Source organism: Cotesia typhae, unplaced genomic scaffold (genome assembly GCF_013202065.1).
Source record: "Cotesia typhae breed Kobodo isofemale line unplaced genomic scaffold, CoteBio_Ctyphae contig_59, whole genome shotgun sequence".
Lineage (NCBI taxonomy): Eukaryota > Metazoa > Arthropoda > Insecta > Hymenoptera > Braconidae > Cotesia > Cotesia typhae.
In genome coordinates, this window is record NW_027423761.1 from 1589428 (window position 1) to 1613186 (window position 23759).

General features: G+C 26.2%; 4 protein-coding genes across 6 annotated transcripts; all 4 read left to right on the forward strand.

Annotated features, from left to right (window-relative positions):
* The first annotated feature begins 587 nt into the window (after positions 1 to 587).
* Positions 588 to 2121, forward strand: LOC141532236 (teratocyte protein CftICK-IV). The gene is made up of 3 exons (XM_074250480.1): positions 588 to 731; positions 1505 to 1627; positions 1880 to 2121. Exons 2-3 carry the CDS (start codon positions 1514 to 1516, stop codon positions 2012 to 2014), a joined length of 249 nt encoding a protein of 82 aa, XP_074106581.1. The 5' UTR covers positions 588 to 731; positions 1505 to 1513; the 3' UTR covers positions 2015 to 2121.
* Positions 2122 to 4847: 2726 nt separating this feature from the next.
* Positions 4848 to 5799, forward strand: LOC141532395 (uncharacterized). The gene is made up of 4 exons (XM_074250724.1): positions 4848 to 4973; positions 5182 to 5312; positions 5390 to 5551; positions 5631 to 5799. The coding sequence occupies exons 1-4, from the start codon at positions 4848 to 4850 to the stop codon at positions 5797 to 5799; spliced, it is 588 nt and encodes a 195-aa protein (XP_074106825.1).
* Positions 5800 to 6252: 453 nt separating this feature from the next.
* Positions 6253 to 14542, forward strand: LOC141532262 (SCY1-like protein 2). The gene is made up of 4 exons (XM_074250523.1): positions 6253 to 7174; positions 9571 to 10597; positions 12458 to 12830; positions 13843 to 14542. Exons 1-4 carry the CDS (start codon positions 6512 to 6514, stop codon positions 14369 to 14371), a joined length of 2592 nt encoding a protein of 863 aa, XP_074106624.1. The 5' UTR covers positions 6253 to 6511; the 3' UTR covers positions 14372 to 14542.
* Positions 14543 to 15749: 1207 nt separating this feature from the next.
* Positions 15750 to 23632, forward strand: LOC141532272 (xaa-Pro aminopeptidase ApepP). Of its 3 annotated transcripts, XM_074250547.1 has the most exons (8): positions 15763 to 15818; positions 15942 to 16053; positions 17859 to 19008; positions 20152 to 20478; positions 20556 to 20686; positions 21351 to 21526; positions 21605 to 21665; positions 21982 to 23632. In XM_074250547.1, the coding sequence occupies exons 3-8, from the start codon at positions 17867 to 17869 to the stop codon at positions 22083 to 22085; spliced, it is 1941 nt and encodes a 646-aa protein (XP_074106648.1). In that variant the 5' UTR covers positions 15763 to 15818; positions 15942 to 16053; positions 17859 to 17866; the 3' UTR covers positions 22086 to 23632. The 3 variants fall into 3 exon arrangements, with proteins under 3 accessions (XP_074106650.1, XP_074106649.1, XP_074106648.1); XM_074250549.1 differs by having other exon boundaries at positions 15750 to 16053; positions 22315 to 23631; XM_074250548.1 differs by lacking the exon at positions 21982 to 23632 and having other exon boundaries at positions 15750 to 16053; positions 21605 to 21855.
* Positions 23633 to 23759: the final 127 nt, after the last annotated feature.

Here is a 23759-nt window from a genome sequence, read left to right on the forward strand (position 1 = left end):
AGATAATTTACTATGAATTAATTAAAGTGTCTACAGCCTGTGATGCCCATAAGAATATGGTTGGTAAAAGGGCGCATACAAAAAAAAAAATTGTAATTTTGATACCAAATGTTAAATAATAGATTCACAAGACGAGTTATGCTAAAATAATAGCCTCGTTTACAAAGTTTAATATAAACAAATAGAAAATAAATCAATCAAAAATAAATTACGTAAAAATTAAGTAATGAAAAAAAATCACAATGATAGATAACATTCAAATATTTAAAAATTTCCCGCTTTTTTTTAAATATTCAAATATTTTAAAATTTCCCGTTTTTTTTAAATATTTAAATATTTTAAAATTTCCCGCTTTTTTTAAAACATTGTAATATTTTAAAATTATAACATTTGAATATTTAAAAAGTTCCCATTTTTCTTCAAACATTATAATTTCATGATAATTATAAGAGTGGATAAATTTTTTATTTCTTAAAAAAATTAATGAAAATCAGCATTGAAACGTCCTTCTACACGTATTTCTCCCCCTTAAACTTTAAGACTAAAGTTAGAAGTCGGAACATTGACGTAAACAACATTTTTATGTATATACCCATCTATATAAAGCAATACGTCATAATGACGCACCTTCTTCCTTATAAATCCAAGATTTTTCTCTCTGAACGCACACTATTCTTCAACCAGAGTCGAAGAAACATCTCCAAGCTTACAAACTCGAAAGTTAATTCAAGGTAATGTAAATTTTTATTCAATTTATAAAAAGTAAACAGTTAAAACAATATTGAAGATAATTAAAACTTTTTTACACAATAAGTAAATTTTACACAAAATGTTTGTAAGCGAATAATTAATTTGTAATTTGTAATGGCACCCAGGAACCACAAGAGCGTATAATAAAAATTCTCTTTTTTTTTTCTAAGTCCAAAAAATTTTTAGTTTGAAGAAAAAATTTCTTTTTTGTTTTTTTTACATTTGTTTTTCATCCAAAAATTCGTTAATTACCAAAAAAAAAATTTTCTTTATACGCCCTTATGGCATATTAAAATTCTATTATTTTTTCTAAGTTCAAAAAAATTTTTAGTTTGAAGAAAATGTTTTTTTGCATTTCTACACATTTCATTTAAAAATACGTCGGTTACCAAAACAAATTTTTTTTATTTTAATTTAATTTATTTATTAAAAATTTTTTGAATTGCTTAAAAAAATAATTTTTCACTTTTGATAAAAATTAAGTTAAGTCGGCCTAAAAAATTTTAGAATTTTTTTTTTTTTTTAAATTATTAACAGAAAATTTTTTTTTGCATCTCAATCAATGATTTTTTTTCTAAAATTAATAAAAAAAAATTTTTTATTTTGACGTATTTGTATCGTATAATTTATTGATCAAAATTATCATTAAAATCAATTTTATTTAATTTAATTATTGTAAATTATTCAATATTTTATGTGAAAAAAATTGCAGCAATGTTCTCATGTGGTTCACGATTTTTAAATTAAATTTCAGTCAAGAAATATGGCTAAAATATTGTTGACGTTCATCATTCTAACATGCCTGATCGTAACGATTACACCAGCGGTTTATGACTATGCATGCTACAAAAAAGGATGTAGCAAAATTCAAGGTCGAGTAAGTGTTAATATTGCAATTATTAATCAATTTCATCAAACATAGTTATAAAAAAATTCCTCGTAGTTTTAAAATTATTTTCACAAATCGATTGTTCACATAAAATCATGATAATTATTATTTTTTATTGAATAAACTCAGATATAATTTTTTTTTAATTTTATAAATAAAGACAACATTAAATTTCTGTAAAATAGATACAATAATTTATTGTTAAGTCATTAGTAATTGTAATTACTTATTTTCTCATAGTGCTCAACGAATGCAGACTGTTGTGATGGATATCAATGTCACCCACAAACTGCCACTTGGCAAGTTGTTCAAAAGAATGGATGTTACCCAATAAATCCTGTTCCATGCAGCCAATTACAAAAGAAAAATGTTTAAAAGTATTTGATCTTGATATTAAAAGAAACATTGTTGTTTAAACACACTACGGTTGTAAAGAAATAAAAAAAATTATTTCAAATAATAATAAAAAATTCTTTTGAAAATTTCTTCTAATTATTTAAAATACGTAGCTTTTAAAATACCTGTTACGAAAAGAATCGAAATTAACCAAGAAAATTATCAAGAAAAAAAAATTTTTTAAATCTAAATGTGCATGCTTTAAGCACTCATGTTTTATATAAAACTAGCTGTTACCCGCCCGCTTTGCTGGGCATTTTATAGAATTGTATTTTTAGATCTAAACTATAAATTTAATTAGAGAATTTTTTTGACTTTCACAAATTCCAAATTTCATCGAGTTAGCATATACTTTTTATCCATATAATTATTCTAGCTTATATTCATTGTAACTTTCAATGTGCAATCATTATAATGTTTGCGTGGCTTTTTTTCAAAAATTAATAATAATTGATACGAAGAAAAAAATTTGAAATAAGAATTTGGAGTCTGTAGGAGCTATAGCTTGAAAATTAAAAATTTTGATTGTTAATACCCAGCCCCGCAACCCTCTGTGAGGTGAGATATCGTAAAATTCGTTTATAGATTATTTCTACATCTCTTACAGAAGATTCCTACCAAATTTGGAGTCGATAGGAGCTATAGTTTAAAAACGGAAATTTTTCATTGTTAACGCCCCCGCAATCCCCCTTGTGGGTGGAATTTTGTAAAATCCGTTCTTAGCTGACCTCTACTCGGCGAAAGGAATATTCCTGCCAAATTTCAAGTCTCTAGATCTTATAGTTCCAGAGATATCGTGATGAGTAACTATATCTATAGGAAGTTACCTATATATAGGGGAAGGTGGGGCAAGACGGTCCACCTGGGGCAAGAAGGCCCACCTAAAAAATTGACCAAGAATTTATTTTTCTAATATTTTCTCATCATATTTTGGAGGTGGACCATCTTGCCCCCAAAAAATTTTTTTTTTTGAACTTTCGAAAAATTCCGGTGAATTGAGTCAAAGTCGGACGAGAGTAAATCCACTTGATAGTAGAAAGACACAAAAAATACAAACTGGCTTAGGTGGGCCGTCTTGCCCCATCCTCCCCTACATAGATAAAATATTTGTTAATTTATTTTTAATTTCCCGCGTACAGTAATTATTTATGATGAAAATAAAACACCCTTACGTGTTTCGTTATATCAGCTAGTTACAAGTTGATAATCATACATACGTTGTCTAAAAATCTGGAAAACGGTTGACCCTAAAGGCCATCTCTGCAACTTTCCGCTAATTCCATATCTAAGCGCTTAAAATTGTACTTTTATGACGTTTTTGAGCTCGAAGAGCTCAAAAACATAATTTATGTGTTGTATGACTCTATCAAGTACTATATCCATAAAATAGAGCAAAATGATTAATTAAAAGTAATAATGGGCTTTCCAACTTGACCATGTCTGATCAGGTCTGATCATTTTTTCTCGGCTAAGGAATTATAAACTGAAAAATAAAAAATAAAAAAAGTAATTAAATAATTTTAATTATTTTTATTTTTGCTTTTTTTTTTATATTGTAGGTAAAAATTATAAAATAAAAACTGTAGTTACATTTTTGATCATCATAATTTATTTTTGAACATAAAAATGACATCATTTTACCTTGCAAAGTCATAAAAAAAAGAACAGAAAAACAATTATTTTAAAATTTAACAACAAAGTAAAAAATAAAATGTTACGAAATTAATTACTTTAAGACATTAATTACTTTATTTTTTTACGTCAATTATCGAAATTAACGTTAAAATTATTTTTTATTAATTATTAGCGACCCGGTCCGCTTCGCTAAGCCTCAGTCAAAATGACTAAAGTTTTTGTAATAATTTTTTATTTTATTATAACGATCAATTAATTTTTAAGTTCGAACAATAAGTTCAATACAATAATAATGTGTAAATGGAAATTTAATATTCTAACACCCACCCCCGCAATCCTTATTGGGGGTGGATTGTTGTAAAATCCGCTCTTAGATCATTTCCGCATCACTTATAGAAGACTCCACCTAAATTTGCCGTCTGTAGGATCTACAATTTGAAAATTAAAAATTTTCATTGTTAATATCCACCCCCGCAACGCCCCTGTGGAGCGAGCTATCGTAAAATTCGTTCATAGATTATTTATATATCTCTTACGGAAGATTTCTACCAAATTTGGGAGCTACAGGAGCTATAGTTTACAAACGGGAATTATTCATTGTTAACGCCCCCGCAATCCCCTTTGAGGGAGGATTTTTTAAAAATTTTTTTACATATAAACCTACTCCTAAAAATTCTAAAAACAACAAAAAAAATTTAGCTCAATCGGTCCAGCCGTTCTCAAGTGATGCGTGGACATACATGCAGCATTTTATTTTTATTTACATAGATTTTTTGATTAATGGAATTATTTTTATCTATTTAAATCAAGCAAAAATTTCTTCAGCAAAGAAATTATTCTTAATTTAAATAAATTTAAATCAGATGGATTAATATTTGAAATATGTAAAATAGAGAAGAAAAAGTGGAATAAATATCACGTGATTTTGTTCCATGTTCTTAAAATAAAAAAAAAAAAAAAAAAAAAAAAAAAAAAAAACAAGATATTTAATTTTAATTGTTATATTCTTCTCGTAATTCATCGAAACTAATATCACATGTTTCTTTTTGACAAATTCTCAACTTTGACGAATTCTCAACTCCTCTTCCGCGCCTAGAGAAATTTCGTATATAAACGACGGATTTTAAAGCCGTAGCACAGTTTTAAAGATTATACTTCTTACCAATAATCATCAAAAATGAAGAATTTCATAATTATTTTCTTCGTCTTGGCTGCCGTTTTCGGTGAAATAAGACCCGGGCCAATAGAAAATCGTTCATGTTCCAGCATTCAATTGGAGAATGCGACTGTGAATGCCTATACGGTAAGCCTATTATTTTTTTTGCACGCCTCATAACGCGAAGCTTTATCCTGTTTGAAAAAAAATTTTTTTTCGCTCAAGAAAATAATTAAGAAGAAAAATATTTTCTTGATTCAAGTGAATCTTTTTTTTCTGTGTGTTGTAGAATTTAATAAGACAAAAAAAAATATTAAGTATTGATCTCTATTAAAAAAAAATAAAATTATTTCAGATTGCTGGAAATTATTTCGGATGTGTAGACAGTCCCAACAAACCTCCTGAATTAAAACGGTGCATTAGACTAAATTTGGCACCCCGTAGTTCCAACACACTGGATTCAACTTTCTTTTCAGCTTCAAACACGTAATTATATATTTTGCAAATTATGAAAATGTTTTATTTTTAAATGATTATATTAATTTGTCTTTTTGGATATTCAGAATTGGTCGTAGCGAATTGTTGAGTGCTAACGCGACAATAGAGGGACCGAAGATTAAAGTAGTGTATGATCCGTTGTACAGCACTTTGCCACAAATAACTTTCACCGCACTGGAATCCAATAGTGACTACCTAATTACTTTAGGATGCAAAGATAACATAGAGTAAGTTCAATCTAAAAGATCAATAAAATTTAAAATTTCCGAGAGCTGCGGTTTTTATAAATAAATTTAATTTTTTTAGAGATGGGTGGATTTCATATTTTGCAAGAACTCCTGAACTTTGCTCAATGTACAGAAACAAGCTAGATGAAGCAATTGAAAAATATGGTCTTGCCTCCATACCTTTGGCAACAGTTAATCACGATAATTGTGGCACATATGAAGTTTCAGTTGAGTCACTCAACTTTTAATTTTATATGAAAAAAAAAAAAAAAAAAAAAAAAAAAACATGTAACACGACAAAGATTTTAATAAAAATATCCCAAATATCTATATATTTTTTTTTTTATAAAATATTATTTCTATGTAGTGTATAATATATTGAGACACCGTTTCTTTAGATACTTTCATTTTAATTTTCATTGAAGAAAAAAAAATTATAATTTCAAAATAAAAATTTAAATTTAAATTCAAATTATGGCGGGAAATCTGATAGGCTGATTTTTATTTAAAATAGAAATTTAAATTTAAATTCAAATTATGGCGGGAAATCTGAAAGGCTGATTTTTAAAATACTCAACGATGAAATCTTTTTAACCGACAGTTAGTAAGATTGAAAACAACTTGACAGAGAGACTATAGAGAGACCGCACCTCATCTCTCTCCTTTTATTTTTTGTTTCAACGTAGACAACCTGATGTCGATGTCATATTATGGCCATTCAAGGCTCTGTCGTCACAAAATATCTGTATTAAAACTAGTACTATTGTTGTTATATTTTAATCTGTTATTGACAGTGAATATTTATTTAGTTGAAAATTAATAGTTTCTCCATGTGCCAATTGTTATAAACAAACCATCAATGTTTCAAAAATTCTCTGAGTGACGTTAAAATAATATTAACTCCAAAACTTAAAATTTATTGAGCTATATAAAAAAAGGAGTTAATTTTTTTATTTAAAAATGGAGGTTTTAAATAAATTGCGAAACACGGTGAGTAATACAATAAGTAACACAGTGAACAGCACAGCTTACGGACTTTCTCAGCTGTCAAATGTATTACCTGGCAATCCAGTGACACGAGAATTCGAAGTAACAGCTCACATCGCCAGCGCTGGTCCTGGTTTGCTGTGGAAAGTTTACAGTGGGTATAAAAAAAGTACCAAACAACCAGCGGCAGTATTTGTTTTCGAAAAAAGGCTACTAGACAGATGGTCAAGCAAACTGGAGCGTGAAACTATTTTAGAGGCGTTAAAACGAGGAGTTACTCAGCTGACTAAGCTAAGACATCCACAAATTCTCACTGTTCAGCATCCTCTTGAAGAATCTCGAGACAGTCTTGCTTTTGCGACTGAACCGGTGTTTGCTAGCTTGGCAAATGTTTTAGGTAATATTGAAAATGTTTCTCAACCAGTTCCTAAAGACTTGAAGGATTATAAACTACTGGACGTTGAAATAAAGTATGGATTACTTCAACTTGGAGAAGGATTCACATTTCTTCACACTGATGTCAAACTTTTACACAGAAATTTGTGTCCAGAGTCAATTGTTATCAACAAAAATGGCGCTTGGAAAATATTTGGTTTTGATTTTTGTGCTTTAAATCAAAACCCTAATGATAAAGAGGTATTTTTATCACACTGAAGTTAGCAGACGTCTAAAAATTTTTTGATTTTTTTTTTTTAATAATTAAATTAAAACAAAAAAATATTTTTAAAAAATTATGAGGGTGAATTCAGCAGACAGCTAAATTTTAAGAATTTTTTGATTAATTTTTTACTCAATGGTTGTAAAAGAAATCTAAAAAATTGCATAGAAAAAACTTGTGAAAATTTCCATATGCATTTTTTTATACTATTTCTTCTGTAACAAATAAATTGTTTATAAATTTTAAAAAAATTATCAGATGTCTGCTAAATTCACACTCATAAAAAATTGCACTTGCAGTTTTTGAAGTTTTTTACACGACATTTTTTTTTTTTAATTTAATTGAAATTTTTTCAATAAAAAATTTCTAAAAATTTTGAAATGTCGGCTATTTTCATTTTCATGTATTATTTTTCATGTCGTTAAGGTTAACCGACGTTCTAAATTTTTTGATTTTGTTTTAATAATTAAATTAAAAAAAAAAAAGATATTTTTAAAAAATTGCACTTGCAGTTTTTGAAGTTTTTTACACGTGACAATTGTTTTTAAATGTTTAATTGAAATTTTTTCAATAAAAAAAAATTCTAAAAATTTTTAGATGTCGGCTAACTTTAGTCTTACATTTTTTAAATTGAAATTAACTTAGCAGATAGGGTAAAAGTTCCTATTATTGACACCCTATTTAATTTTATTGTTTCATAATTAAAATCTGTTAATAATTACAATTCTTAATATTTCATGACAATTTCACATATTTTTAAAATTAAAAAATGATAAAATTTTATTCCAAAGTACAAACTATTTACTGCAAAAATATTTCATTTTTTTAAGTAGAACAAAACGGATGACACTGAAATTAACAGACAATTTTTTATATTCTAATAACAATTAAATTATCATGAAAAAAAATTAAGTGAAGAAATTCTGTTTGAAGAAATTGAAAAAAAAAAAAAAAAAAAAAAAAATGATACTCAAATTAGCAGACGTCTGAAAAATTTTTAGAATTTTTATGAGTTATTATTACAGAAAAAAATATTTTAAAAAATTCCCACATAATTTTTTTTCAAATTTCTACATGTGGAATTTTTTTGATATTTTTTTTTTTTGATTATAATTTGATCGATTTGAAAATCGATGTTTTTGAAAAAACATATTTTTTTTATCATAATTAAGACACTTAAAATTTTGAAAAACTGTTAACTGGTTTCACTATCATGATAAAATACTAAAAAAAATATGACAAAATTTAGTAGTCTCTTGACCATTTTTTAATTTTATTTGACAAACAAATTTGTTCCGAAAAGTTATTTCTCAAAAAATTGTATTTTTTTATTTTTTGTTAAGAAGTCAAGATTTACCCAAGTCCGCTTAAGCTTATTATTATTATATATCTATACTATTATTATTATCGCTAGTGAGTTGGTGGCGATCTACGCGCCGCTTGACGGCGCATACGACTCCTCTCCCCTACATTCTTTATATTTTTTTATGTATTGTACACTTGGTTGTATTACGTGCTACCACGTGCCTCTTTATATTAATTATTTTTCTTTATGGTCTACGTTATATTATTATAATATTATTAATAACATATTATTAATTATTTATTATTTAGAAGACAAATAAAGATTCATTTAGATTATTCAACATAAGTATTGGTGTAAATTAATTCACTTCCTCACATTTTTTTTTTATTTCTACACGCCACCGTTTTTTCTTATTTTTTTTTGCCATAATGTATTTGTTAAAAAAATTCTCAAAATTATTAAAAATTTTATCGACCAAATTTTCGTAAAAAATTTGCACTTACAATTGTTTTTTAAATTCTAGATGAAGAATTATTTCATTAAAATTTTTTTATGATAATTTAGTTACAAAAATCTAAAAAATTGCCAAATTATCAGTTTTTTTAAATAATTTTTTTTGTATTACGACCTTGATCTTTTAGAATAGTTTATTAAAAAAATACTGAAATTAACAGACATCTGACTATGTATTTTTTCCAAAAACATATTTAATTTTAAAGTTAATCCAGGTGATTATTGCAGTCAAGTGTAAAAATGAGCTGAATTATTTAGTTAGTTGAAAAACGTCATCAATTTAAAATTTAAAAAATTTCATACTATTAGTCTTTCTTTTCAATAAAATTTATTGAATTATCTAGAATAAAAATTTACCATTAATGGCTTTTTTCTGTTATAATTTGCTTGTTAAAAAAAAATCCTAAGACTTATCAAATGTTTGTTAATTTCAGTATTTTAATTAATAAAATTTAATTGCAGCAATTAAAGCATTACTTTAATTGACATCAATTGATAATCAGAAAAAAAATTTTTTTTTTCATAAAAATCTAATTTAATAATTTTATTTTCCAGCCTTCTTGGTCTTACGTCGAATATGATCCCAGCGTATCACCAATAGGTCAAGCTCACTTGGACTATCAAGCGCCAGAATGTATTATTGCAGGAAGTTGCAGCCCTCCGAGTGATATATTTGCACTGGGACTGCTTATTTATACCCTGTACTCACCTGGAAATCGTCCATTCAATGAGTGTCACGGAGACGCATCAAAGTGTCGAAGATTTTTCGCTGATTATAAAATATCAGTAGCAGCTTCGAAGCTTAATTTAATTCCAGAAAATCTCCGAGGCACTGTAAAATTAATGTTGAGTAGTAATCCAGAGCTTCGACCTGACGCTCACCAATTTATTAAAATAGAATACTTCAACGACATCGGAGTAAAAACTTTGAATTATCTCGAAAAATTATTTCAATGGGATAATCTTCAGAAATCTCAATTTTACAAAGGACTTCCACAAGTGATGAAACAAATGCCGCATAGAGTTGTTTTACACAGAGTTCTCCCGTGTCTGTACAAAGAATTTGTAAACGCTCCGATGATTCCTTTTGTACTACCAAGTATTTTACAAGTCTTGGAAGAATGTACTGTCGATGAATTTACGGAGTATATTCTTCCGAATATAAAACCTGTTCTAGCGATGGAAGATCCACCGCAGATAAGTCTCGTTATTATTCAACGGATTGACATTCTTCTAAAACTTTGCTCAGCAAATGTTATAAAATCCGATATCGTGCCGATGCTCACTCGTGCATTAGATTCGCCTATGGAACAACTTCAAGAACTTTGTCTCGCTGCGCTACCGTCGATAGCTATGTTGATTGATGGTCCTACTATGAAAAATGTTATCCTTCCAAGGATTAAAAAAATCTGTGTAAAAGGAACTGGTCGTAGTACGAGTCTAAGTTTACGAGTTAATTGCTTGTTATGTTTAGCAAAAATGTTAGAGCACTTGGATCGATGGATTGTGCTTGATCAAATTCTACCATTTCTTCAAGAAATACCTCATTCTGGCGAGCCTGCTATACTGATGGCAATAATAGGTATGAATATAATTATAAGAGAATAAGAAAAATTTTGGCTTCGGCGTATTTGTGAGTCAGAATTTCTTAAGGGGTTGTATCCACTTGTAATTTTGAATAAATTGAAAATTTTTTTTTTGCATATTTTGAATGTATATATATTCGAGAAGAATATTGTCTGTAAATTTCAAAGTAATCCGGTAAATAGCTTCGGAGTAATGAGCGTATTTGTAAAGACGTCTCCGAGCGTTTGAAAATAGGCGGAACCGTAACTTTAAATAATAGCCAAAACTTTAAATGCGTTTTTCTCGAAACGATGTTTTCAAAGTCGGTGAGGAATATTTCTCCGAAACGGCTTGACCGATTGACTTTAAATTTTCACAGGATTTTCTTAGATACTTTTGTCAGGTAATGATCGAAGGAATAAAGTTTCTGATAAAAATTTCGATTTTTTAAGTCACTTTAAAGTGTAAATTTTCGTGCAAAAAAAGATTTTTTTTGTTGGGAAGCCGCCATTTTGTCTAAAATCAAAATTTTGACTATTTCTTCGATCATTACCTGTATTTATCTATCCTAAAAGTAATCCTTTTGGTTTTTTTTTTATTTCAAATAATTTGGATCAGAGATATCTTCCTCACCGCCAGACACCTTTTTGTGGAGGACTTCTTCAGGAGATCTTCTACAGGAACGACGGAACCCAATATTTTTATTAATAAAATATGAATTCTTAGAATACGTTAAATTCGCTAAATGTTCATATATTTTATGTATATATTCAATAAGAAGCCTCTCCAGAAAAAATTAACAAAAAAACACATTTTTTCGAACTTATAAGTGGATATAACCCCTTAAGCGGGCCACTAAAAATCGAATATTCGATTTTTATATATCTATGAGCATATTTTGGTAGCTTTACAGGTTGAAAGTAATACCCTAAAATGATTTTTGAAAATTTCAATTTTTCAAAAATTTATCATCGAGTAAAAATTTCGAGTACTTTTTTTTTAAATTAAAATATATCAGTGAGTAATTGCTGGATTTTAATAAAACTCAGTTTGTATGCTAAGAAATAGCAGATGAATAGAACAAAAATAATTTACGTAAAAAAAAAAAAAAATTGTTTATAATTAATTAGTTTCATAATAAACAAATGGTAATTTAACTAACTTCTCGGTGTTGTAGAAAAAATTTTTTTATAAAAATATTCGTTGAACTATTAACTAAATGATGGCACAAGAAAATTTTAGTGATATTCGAACATACTTCTACCTTCTGCAATTTTCCAGGCCAAATAAAACTTTAAAAATAAATGACATTATTAAATATTTATTAAAATTTAGAATTTATTTTTTTATAGATTTTATAACTTTCATGACAGAACTTTTGCAATAATTTGTAACTAATTTCTGTTCTTTAGATGAATATAAAAGACAATGATAAAATGGGCTTTTCAGCTATAATTAATTTTTTATTATGAATTTTCTAAATAGTTATAAATAGACTCGAATTTCACGATATGACAATTTATTCAAAAAAATTTTTCTATTGGTTTATTTTAATAACAAAATATAATTTTTAATATACTTATCAAAATTTTCGTTTGATGAATGTCTTAATTGCATGTAAAAGTAAAAGTATTTCGTTCATATATGAAAATTTTTTGAGATTGAATTTTTATGAATTTTTTCCGTCACATTTGTCCATTAAATTATTTTTAATTGATCCTGTGATATCACTATTACTTTTAAAATTTTCCAAACTCTGCATAGTGTAAATATAAATATAAAAAAAGTCATTAAGTCAAAGTTTTCTTATCCACAATCCATAAATGTTTGTAATAAAAATCTGACTTGAATTTAATTTTATTTATTATTTTTTCAGGGATATATAAATTGGTTTTAACTCACAGCAAATTGGGAATTAATAAAGAAATCCTAGCTACAAAAGTACTACCATATTTATTACCACTCTTCATAGAGCAAAGTTTGAGTCCGTCACAATTTGAAATACTGGCTTCTTTAATAAACGACATGGTGAATCGTGTAACAACAGAGCACCGTGAAGCATTGCGACAATTAGATGGAGTTCGCCGTGAAGCACAACAACTTGATGAAGCCCTGAAACAAACGACAAATCCATCGACTGTCGATGTATTAAATGATGTTTTCCCGTCAAATAAAATAATATCTCCGCAGTTACCTGCAACAACTCCTTTAAAAGAAAGCAAAGGATTCACGTTAGAAGAAAAACACAGGTACTATGGTTTTATTTCTATTTTTATAAATAAAAATATTTAAATTCAACACGGAAAAAAATGGCAATAAAATTTTCAGAAAATAATCTGCAAAATTTCCGGAGTGTATGTTCTGCAAAATTTTTAGAAAAAATTTGTAATTATTACAGATAAGATTATGTTAAAAATTGTATATCGCGTTATAGATGCCATAAGGGCGTATAATAAAAATTCTGTTTTTTTTTTTTAAGTCCAAAAAATTTTTAGTTTGGAAAGAAAAATTTGTTTTTTTGCTTTTCTACATGTTTCATACAAAAATACGTTAATTTTCGAAAAAAATTTTTTTTTTTTGGAAATCGACGTATTTTTACATGAAACGTGCAGGAATAAAAAAAAAAAATTTCTTCAAACTAAAAATTTTTTGGACTTAAAAAAAAAAAAAACAGAATTCTGCGTTATTATATTGAGTGAAAAAAAATCTAGATATTAGCTAATATAATCTAGATTATAATGAGTATAATCCAGATATCACGCAGTATAATCTGGATTATAATGAGTATAATCTAGATATCACTCAGTATAATCTGGATTTTTTTAACTGCTATCTGAAATTTTTTTTTACCACAGATATCACTGAGTATAATCTGGGATGATATACCCAGTGTTATCTTGTTCTTTCCGTGTGCTTTACCTTATGAAAAATTAATTTATCTAGAAATACACTGCAAAAAATCAGAAAAATTAAAATTCTTTTAAAAATTCAAAAAAATGTTACAAATTAGCAATGATGCTGATTTGAATAGCACTTTTTAATTTATTACGATAAATTTTCAGTGATAATTGAAGAAAAAATTCTGTCACTACTACACTATGTAGAAAAATTTCTACATAATTAGAGACTCAACATATTAAATTTACAGATTTATAATTACAGAATTCACTACGTAAAAACTATGTATTGAGTTCTGTAAATTTTAAATAAATTTTACTGAATAGTTTCTTTCATGAATTTACTAATTAATTATAATTTTAGATTCGCACAGCAACAAGAAGCAAATCATCGATTGCAAATACAAAGCCCACTGACTCCGCAACCGCCAACGCAACCCAAAAAAATAGAACCTAAAGATTTAACCAGCACGCTTCTAGAGAACAATCTCAGTCAATTGAATCTGTCAGCAAGCAAACCTGCCCAACCTAATTATACTAACTTTACATCACCGTCTTGGGATACTAATGTTAATCAAAACCAGTGGAAAAATACAACTTCATCAATGCCTATGTCATTGTCTTCAAAACCTTCAAATACACCAATGAATTGGAATTTAAACGGAGTGAATAGTTCAATTAATTGGAGCACACAATCTACAATGCCTGTTAATCAAATTTCTAATTGGAATAATTCTAAGCCGCAGATAAGTAAAAATAATTCTGATTCTAGTGGAATAGGTTCAATGAATTCTATGATGATGCCAATGACTTCAGAGACATTTAATAATGTGCAACAAAAAAAACCTGTTAATTTGACTACCCAGGATATTATTGATTTTCTCAGTGAATAAAATTTTGTGAATTTTTTGTATTTATTGTTTGTAATATATATTTTTAATATTTATAACTATCATCGAATCATTAACGTAATTAATGTTTATCATTTTTTGCGGTATTACATTGTTAATGAATGTATCACCGTTGTAGAATTTGTATATATATAATAAAGAGGAAAATAATTATTTTTTTTCTCATTTGGAAGGAGTTAGTGAAATGTGTTGTAAATTAAGATGTATAATCACGAGAAAGGATATAATAGCTAGCGATGAAGTCTAGGACGGTAAATTGCAGAAGTTTGATTTCTTCATTGATGACAAACAGGTGAAATTGAAGTCGGCAGAAAAATAAAAATTTTTTTACATTCTTACAACAATTATTATGAAAAAAATTTAGGTAAAGACTCAGTTATTGACACTTGCAATTTTATTTTAATTAAAAAAAAATCAACACTAATTAAAAATCGATTATAAAAAATATTCAAAAAGAATTTGCACTTATAACTTTTTTTAATTTCTAATTGTAAATTTTTTTTTATAATAATTTAGTTGTTACAAAAATTAAAAAAATGACAAATGTCTTTTAACTTCTGTATCATATAAAAAATATATTTTAAAAAATTCGCACTGATAATTTATTAAAATTTTTACATGTCAAATTTTTTTTGCAAATTTTTTTTACTATAATTTATTTATTATAAAAATTTATTTAAAAAAACAAAATTTTACTTGTAAAAAATTGAAAAAAAAGCGCGCCATTTTTTAAAAATATTTTTTTTACCTTGCCGTAAATTTTTTTTTATAATAATTTAATTGTTACAAAAATTAAAAAATTGACAGATGTCTTTTAACTTCTGTATTATATAAAATATATATTTTAAAAAATTCGCATTTATAATTTTTAAAAATTTTTACATGTCAAATTTTTTTGCTATTTTTTTTTCTATAATTTATTTATTATAAAAATATTATTGACAAATTATAATTGAAAAATTTATAAAAAAATGAAATTCTACTGGTAGAAAATTGAAAAAAAAAAAGCGCGCCAATTTTTAAAAATATTTTTTTAGGTCAAATTTAAAAAACTAGAATTTGAATTTGCGCGCGCAAACGCGCGCCTGAATATAGAGTTCGCATATATTTTTTTTATGCTTATTATTTATTCGACCAATCACATCACGAATAAATTGATGCCACATACATTTCATCTCAATTTTATATTTTTAAAAAATTAAATTAAAAAATTAAAAAAAAAAATTTTTTTTTAATTTCGCTTATTTTAACTGAACAGATAAGTCATCGACAGTTATCGACCGAGAAAATCCAAGAACTTTCATTGCAAGTCACGTGATGACAACACTGCATGACAATAATGTCGAGTAATCGCATCAGATGTTTTCCTCGAGTAACATTTATATTTAGAGTGCTTGACACTGACAGATGCAAAAATAATTAAAGTGATGTTAGTATTAAAAAAATCACGTCAATTTGGGATTATTACTCACACATAAGCCTTATGTGATCAATTTTTTTTTTTCAAAATACAATTAATAATTCTATTTTAAGAAACAAATATAAATTTCAGGCTGAATTTATTTTCAAGAACTTTGGACAGCTTTTATTAAAAATTTATCTTTTTGATAAAATATTTTAAGTAAATAGTGATAACAATCATTAATATTTTTGCAAGTGAAGAGGTAAGATTAAATTAATACATCTTTTATTTATCATTTTTTTTTATTTTTTAGGCATTTAACATAAATTTGTAATCTGATACTGCACAGAAAAAAAAATTGAATCTAGTACAATTTGTTTGAACTAAAAAACATTTCTTAGTTTAGGAAATTTTCTACTCAAATAATAAAAATGAAATTTTTTTAAATTATTTATTTGATTCAAGTTAATTTTTTTTTCTGTGTGATGAATGGAGCAGGTATTTAAAAATTTTTTAGATTTTTATAACAATTGATTAAAAATGTTAAATATTTATTTAGTTAAATTTAAATTTAAAAAATTTTACACGTAGAATTACAAAAAAAAAAATTTTAAATGAATAATAATAATACTAAAGTTAGCCGACATTTAAAATTTTTTGATTTTTTTTTAATAATTAAATTAAAACAAAAAAATATTTTTAAAAAATTGCACTTGCAGTTTTTGAAGTTTTTTACACGTGCAATTTTTTTTTTATTTTTTTGTAATAATTTTTTCAACAAAAAAAAACCTAAAAAGTTTTAGATGTTTTTAATTTTTTTTTTTTTATTTATTCTATTATAATAAAAAAACATTTTTAAAAAATTGCATGTAGAAAATTTTAAAATTTTCTACATGTGAAATTTTTTCAATTAATTTTTTTTTAATAATTTTTTTCAAAAAAAAAAAAATTATAAAAATTTTTAAATGTCGGCTAACTTAATTTTGATGGATAATACTAAAATTAGCAGAAGTTTTTAATTTTTTTAAATTATTAAATTAGAATTAAACAAAATTTTTTTTAAATTGTACTTTTAGTTTTTCAAATTTTTCACAAAAGAAATTTTTTTTTGTAATAATTGTTTCAAAAAAAAAAAAAAAAAAAAATCTAAAATTTTTTAAACAAACTTAATTTTTATCAAAAGTGAAAATTATTTTTTGAAACAATTCAAAAAATTTTTAACAAATAAATTATAGCAAAAAAAAAGTTATTTAAAAAATATGACATTGAAATTAGTAGACACTTAACAATTTTTATGATATTAAAGTTAACTGTCACTTGACAATTTTTTAATTTTATTAAACAAAAAGATTTGTTCCAAAAAAATTAGTTTTAAAAATTTGAATTTTTTATTTTTTTTAATTTCTAGATGTCAATTTTTTTTCTTATTTTTTTTTGCCATTATTTATTTGTTATAAAATTTTTTAAATTATTAAATATGTGCTACATTGATTTTCATCAATTTTTTAATTTTTTTAAAAATAATAAACTAGATCTAGAAAATTATTTAAAAAAAATTATACTTAGAATTTTTTAGAATCTTAAATATGAAATTTTTTTACAAATTTTTATATAATTTATTGGTAAAAAAATTTTTAAAAATTATTAGATGTTTCTTAATTTCATGACAATAAAGTTAGCCGAGATTTAAAAATTTTTAGAATTTTTTTTTAGTGAAAAAATTATTACAAAAAAATTAAAAACATTTTATTTGAAAAATTGTACGTGCAATTAAAAATAAATATTTATTAGTTTTAATTTAATTAATTAAATTAAATTAAATCAAATTAATTAAAAATATCGGCTAACTTTATTATTTTAATTTCAGTATAATTAAAAAAATTTAATTTTTATAACTCGGAAAAATTGTAAGTACAATTAAAAAAAAAATAATTTTTAATATCTAATTTATTTTACAAGAAAAATAAAAAATTACAAAAAAAAAAAAAATAAAAAAAATTAAAAATTTACTCAAATTTTAACATAATATTTGTAACAAATAATTAATAATAAATAAAAAATTTAAAGGTGCAAGGATGAATATGGCAAGAACCGGAGCTATGAAATTAGCGAGGCTGCGTGAGCTAATGGCAGCAGTGGAATTGGAAGGAGCAGCAAAGAAAGGAATCCAGGCGGTAATAGTTGGCTCAGAAGACGCTCACCTTTCAGAATATATAACTGACCATGACAAGCGGCGTCAATTTATTTCTGGGTTCCAAGGATCGTTGGGAACAGCAATAATAACAGAAAAAGAAGCAATGTTGTGGACAGACGGGCGATACTACGCCCAGGCCCAAGCAGAATTTGACCCACCTGATGCTTGGACATTGATGAAAGAAGGAACAATTGGCACACCGACGCAAGACGAATGGTTAATCTCAACTCTTCCGCCTAACTCAACAGTTGGTGCTGATCCAAATCTGATGAGCTATGCTGTTTGGATACCACTGTACAATTCTTTGAGTGCTGCTGGGCACCATCTACTTCCGCTTGAAGAGAATTTGATTGATAAGCTTTGGGGAGACGAACAGCCTCCAGTAATTTCTAATCCAATTGTCCCACAATTGATAACTTTCACAGGAAAAACGGCTGGAGAAAAAATAGCCCAGTGTCGAGAGGCCATGAAGAAAAATCGTGCTAGTGTTCTTGTAATTACTACATTAGACGAAGTCGCTTATTTGTTGAACTTGCGTGGCTCTGACATACCTTACAATCCAGTTTTCTTCGCTTATGTTTTTATTACACTGACTGATATACATATTTTTGTTAACAAATCAAGACTTATCCCGGAAGCTGCGAAACAATTAAATGAGGAAGGTGTGGAAGCTATTTACCATCCTTATGAAGATGCCAGGTCGTTTTTGAAACAACTTGCGCTGAGTAATTTATTTATTACCGGCAATGGGGCTGAAAATGAAAGGATTTGGATTAATAGCAATGTCAATTATGCTTTACACACTGAATGTGGGGAGGTTCAGAGGCACGTTGCTGTTACTCCCGTGAGATTGATGCAAGTTGTTAAAAATCAAGTTGAGATTGAGAATATGAAGCAAGCTCATGTTAGAGATTCAGCTGCTCTTGTTAAATATTTTGCTTGGCTTGAAGATAAAGTCAAAAGCAAATGTGATCCTCCGATCACTGAAATAACTGGTGCTGATAAATTAGAGCAGATTCGGCGGTAAGTTTTAATTTTTTACTCAAAATAATTAATCAGGAAAATGTTTTCAGCGTATTTATATCGCGGTTCAAATGCCAAAAGGGCGTATAAAAAAACTTTCAATTTTGCTCTGAAATATAAAATTTAACTTTAAAAACCCGTGTAAAAAAAAATTGTCCTAAACAAGTCATAAGCTTAAGATCCTAAACGTGACACAATTTAGGACATTTTTAGTTAGGAGAAATTTATGACACCAAATCAAAATGAAATTTCGATTTTAGAAAAATATTGCCGCAATTACTCAGAGAAAAAATATTGTAAAAAGTACTTTTATGACAATTTTAGGATACTTTTATGTAAAATATAAGAATAATATTATGACAATTTTAGGACACTTTTATGACAATTTTATGACACTTATGACAATTGTCATCAAAGTGTCCGAAAAGTATCCCAAAATTGTCATAAGTGTCATAAAAGTATTTTTAAATTGTTATAAAAATATCCTAAAATTGTCATAAAATTGTCTTAAAATTGTCTTAAAATTATCATAAAAGTGTCCTAAAATTCATAATAGTGTCCTAAAATTGTCATTGTAAAATATAATAATAATATTATGACAATTTTTGGACACTTATGATAATTTTAGGACAATTTTATGACAATTTTAGGATACTTTTAGGACCATTTTAGGGCACTTTTAAGACAAATTTAGGATAGTTTTAGGACATTTTTATGACAATTTAAAAATTGTCCTAAAATTGTTATAAAATTGTCCTATAATTGTAATAACAGTGTCCTAAAATTGTCATAAAAGTATCTTAAAGTCGTCATAAAAGTGTACTAAAATTCATAAAAGTACTTTTTACAATATTTTTTCTCTGAGTAATTGTGACAATATTAGTTTTAATTAATTATTTTTTAAGATACTATAATTGTTTATCTCTATTATCATCTCATTTATATTGTAAATTTACTATTTTGTCTATTGTAGTATATCTTACTCCATTACAATTTGAATATGTTAAATAATTGTACTCTGAAATTTTTTCTTATTTTTTTGTACTTGAAAATTGCCATCTAGCCATGAGGCTTTAAAATGAATATAATCTATTGTTTTTTTAAATTTTATGTTACATATAATGATAATTTTTATTTTTTTAGAGAGCAGAAAAATTTTGTTGGTTTAAGTTTTCCAACAATTTCATCAGTTGGTGCTCACGGTGCTGTTATTCATTATTTGCCATCAGAAAAAACAGACATACCTATTACGGATCAAGAAATATACCTCTGTGATTCAGGCGCACAGTATTATGACGGTACTACTGATGTTACAAGAACTTTTCATTTTGGAACACCAACAAGCTTTCAACGAGAAGCGTTCACTCGAGTATTCAAAGGACAGACGGCTATCGCTACGGCAGTATTTCCTATGATGATTAAGGGAAACTATTTAGATATTTTAGCGCGTAAAAGTCTGTGGGACGTTGGGTAAATATTCACTGCACTATTTTTAATTAATAAAATGTGCATTAATTATTAATTAAAAAGTAATATATATTTTTCAGGCTTCACTACTTGCATGGCAGTGGTCATGGCGTAGGAGCTTATCTCAACGTTCATGAAGGTCCTACTGCAATTTCTTGGCGTCCTTATCCAGATGATCCAGGATTACAGCCAGGAATATTTTTATCTAATGGTGAATTTTTTTTTTTTTAATTTACAAAAAATCTAGCTATTGTAGCCGGTTATTACGTCCACATTTCTCAACCGATTCTTATAAAATTTTGTAGACACATTTTAAGAATCAATGACAAGATCAAGTTCGAAGATGAACAAAGTTGGCTAGTTAGTTTACGAGTTGTGGGTGTATGAAAATTTTTTTTTTTTCATTTCAATAAATTTTGAACTTAATTCCATAAAAATAATTTTCCGGAAATCAAAAATAGATAAAATTAATTATATTTATCTTTAAGTTCATATAATTGCTTTCAATTTAAGCTGTTGATTGCCTAATTTTGATTTTTTTAATTCAATCTATGATTTTGAAAATTAAAAAAAATTTTTCAATTATTTTATTTTGGGCCTCTTTTTAAAAAAAATTTTTTAGCCGTACACTGAAAGACTAAAACGACACTGGATATCATTCCAGATTATTCTCAGTGATATCTGTGGTGAAAAAAAATTTTCAGATAGTAGCTGGTATAATCCAGATTATATTGGGTGATATCTGGATTATAATCATTATAATCGGGATTATACTCATTATAATCTAGATTATACTGAAATTACCTCTTTTTTTTTTATCGTCACAGTGGTGCTCCCCTTTAATATAATGCATATTACTGAATATTTATTTGCAGAACCTGGATTTTATGAAGACGGAAGTTTCGGAATACGCCTTGAAAATGTTCAGTTTGTCATAAAAGCCAAAACACCTTACAATCATAGAAATTTAGATTTCTTAACTTTTGAAACAGTAACATATGTTCCAATCCAAACTTCTCTTCTTGATGTTGACTTACTTACCGATCAAGAGGTAAAATATTATTTTTAATTTCATTTTTTATTTTAATTAATAAGTATAAAAAATAATTTTGACATCTTTATATTGCAGATTGAATATTTAAATTCTTATCATGCCAAATGTTTAGAAATACTTCGACCTCTCCTTCAAGGTGAAGATGACATTCAAGCACGTCAGTGGCTTGAAAAAGAAACACAACCGATATCTAGATAGTAATATTTAGAATATCAATTATTTGTTTGTTTAAAACAATTTAAGAAGATATAATTGTACTTTTTCGTTAAATTCGTTTTTTTTATAATTCATAGCTTTTTATACACACGAAATTTATTACTCAATTATTTACGTTCTTAAAAATCAAATTTAAATTACAGTTTAAATATTAATCATTTGTAAGCGATAATAAAAATACTAACTAAAAGAGTATCGAGAATTAGAGATAATTAAATGTAATTTCTTTGTAATAGGTTCCATGGCTTCTTCTGACGGCAAAAAGTATTTATCTAAATTTTATCAAGCAAACTTGAATATACAAGACGGGATTCTGGACCTAATAAAATCGATATTGTAGAAAATGGTCACAAAATTAAAAAAAAAAAAAAAAATTAGAAAAGTTATTTGAAATTTTGAAATTTAAAAAATTTTTAAAATCTAAAAAAAATTCGAAACTTTTGGCTGATTTTCAAAGTTATTTTTTATTGAGAAAAAATTTATCTAGATTTAGAAATTTTTTTTTTTGAAACTCGAAATGATATCTCTGATACTCAATTACTGTATAATTTTTTATGTTTTAAAATTAGGCATAAAGTGAATGAATAATCCAGTAGCAGTAAGAATATCAAATGACCTTGTGGGTTACGAAATTTAAGAATTAAGTCATCGATATATTGTGCATATGGACATATATCATGTTCCTTGGCATCAGGATAACGCCTACGAAGCTACCAATTTTGATAGTATATAAATCTAGTATACATTCACTAATAATATTCGTTAATTCACTTCTTTTTTAAACCCATTGATTAGTTTAGAAAAGTTCGAAATGTTTTATTTTAAGTGTTGAATCGCCACTTTTTCAAATTATTTAAAATTATATTTTTTTAATAGTTTTCGTCTACAGCTCTTAAGTTTGATAGAGTTAAAATTTCTGAAATTAATCCGGGTGCACGGAAAAAACAAGATGACACTGGATATCATCCCGGATTATACTCAGTGATATCTGTGATGAAAAAAATTTTCAGATAGTAGCTAGTATAATCTAGATTATACTGGGTGATATCTGGATTATACTCATTGTAATCTGGATTATACTCATTATAATCAGGATTATACTCATTATAATCAGGATTATACTCATTATAATCTGGATTGTACTAGCTATTATTTGAAAAAATTTTTCTCTCAGTGTAATCTGGGATGATATCCAGTGTCATCTTGTTCTTTAAACTAAAATAAAATTAGCAAATAAATTTTTTTTTAATTTTCATTTTAAAACAGTAAAAAATTATGTTTTGTTAATTATAATATTATGAGAAAAATTTAAAGCAACATTTGTCATTGATAATGTTACAGACATACTCGAGAGTTTTAATTAATTAATTGGTTATGTACAAGCAACATATTTATAGATTTTCATGTTTTTACTATTTTTACATCGATTGGAGCGAAAAAAAATTTTTTTATACGCCCTTTTGGTTCTGCAATGCCATAAGGGCGTAAATTTTGAGATACGCCCTCATGATTTTCGTAATGTGATATTTAATTTTTTGGAGCAAGAGAGGAATTTTCTCAAGGCAAGAAAATTTACATCTATCAAGAATAAAATTTTTTGGAGCAAGAGGCTGAATTTTTTCAAAACAACAAGATTTTTTTGGCTTAAATAAATTTTCTTGAATCAAGATAAGTATTTCTTAAAGCAAGGGAATTAATTTTGTTGGAATAAGTAAAATTTCTTGTGTCAAAAAAAAAATTTTTTTTTTTGCTCAAGAAAATAATTCGGAATAATCGACAGTATTGTTTTGTTTTTTCAGAAAAATCGGTAATTAAATTTTTTGTGTTGATGTATTAACTGATTTTAAATTTTACTATTTTTTATTATTTCATCTGACTATTATTTTTATAACTTATCAAAAATTAATATATATTATTATAATAAAATTGTTAACTTTTTTGAATTTTTAAAAAATATAGAAAAATACTTATTTTCATAAAATAATCATTGTTATTTTTTTTTTTAAATAAATAA

Excerpts from the sequence above, each read along its gene's own strand:
- LOC141532236 (XM_074250480.1), top strand. The coding sequence starts at position 1,514 with ATGGCTAAAATATTGTTGACGTTCATCATTCTAACATGCCTGATCGTA. Across the intron at positions 1,628-1,879 it reads GTAGCAAAATTCAAGGTCGA|TGCTCAACGAATGCAGACTG; the intron begins GTAAGTGTTAAT and ends ATTTTCTCATAG.
- LOC141532395 (XM_074250724.1), top strand. The coding sequence starts at position 4,848 with ATGAAGAATTTCATAATTATTTTCTTCGTCTTGGCTGCCGTTTTCGGT. Across the intron at positions 5,313-5,389 it reads TTCTTTTCAGCTTCAAACAC|AATTGGTCGTAGCGAATTGT; the intron begins GTAATTATATAT and ends TTGGATATTCAG. Across the intron at positions 5,552-5,630 it reads GGATGCAAAGATAACATAGA|AGATGGGTGGATTTCATATT; the intron begins GTAAGTTCAATC and ends TAATTTTTTTAG.
- LOC141532262 (XM_074250523.1), top strand. The coding sequence starts at position 6,512 with ATGGAGGTTTTAAATAAATTGCGAAACACGGTGAGTAATACAATAAGT. Across the intron at positions 7,175-9,570 it reads AAAACCCTAATGATAAAGAG|CCTTCTTGGTCTTACGTCGA; the intron begins GTATTTTTATCA and ends TTTATTTTCCAG. Across the intron at positions 12,831-13,842 it reads ACGTTAGAAGAAAAACACAG|ATTCGCACAGCAACAAGAAG; the intron begins GTACTATGGTTT and ends TTATAATTTTAG.
- LOC141532272 (XM_074250547.1), top strand. The coding sequence starts at position 17,867 with ATGAATATGGCAAGAACCGGAGCTATGAAATTAGCGAGGCTGCGTGAG. Across the intron at positions 20,687-21,350 it reads AGGAATATTTTTATCTAATG|AACCTGGATTTTATGAAGAC; the intron begins GTGAATTTTTTT and ends ATTTATTTGCAG. Across the intron at positions 21,527-21,604 it reads ACTTACTTACCGATCAAGAG|ATTGAATATTTAAATTCTTA; the intron begins GTAAAATATTAT and ends TTTATATTGCAG.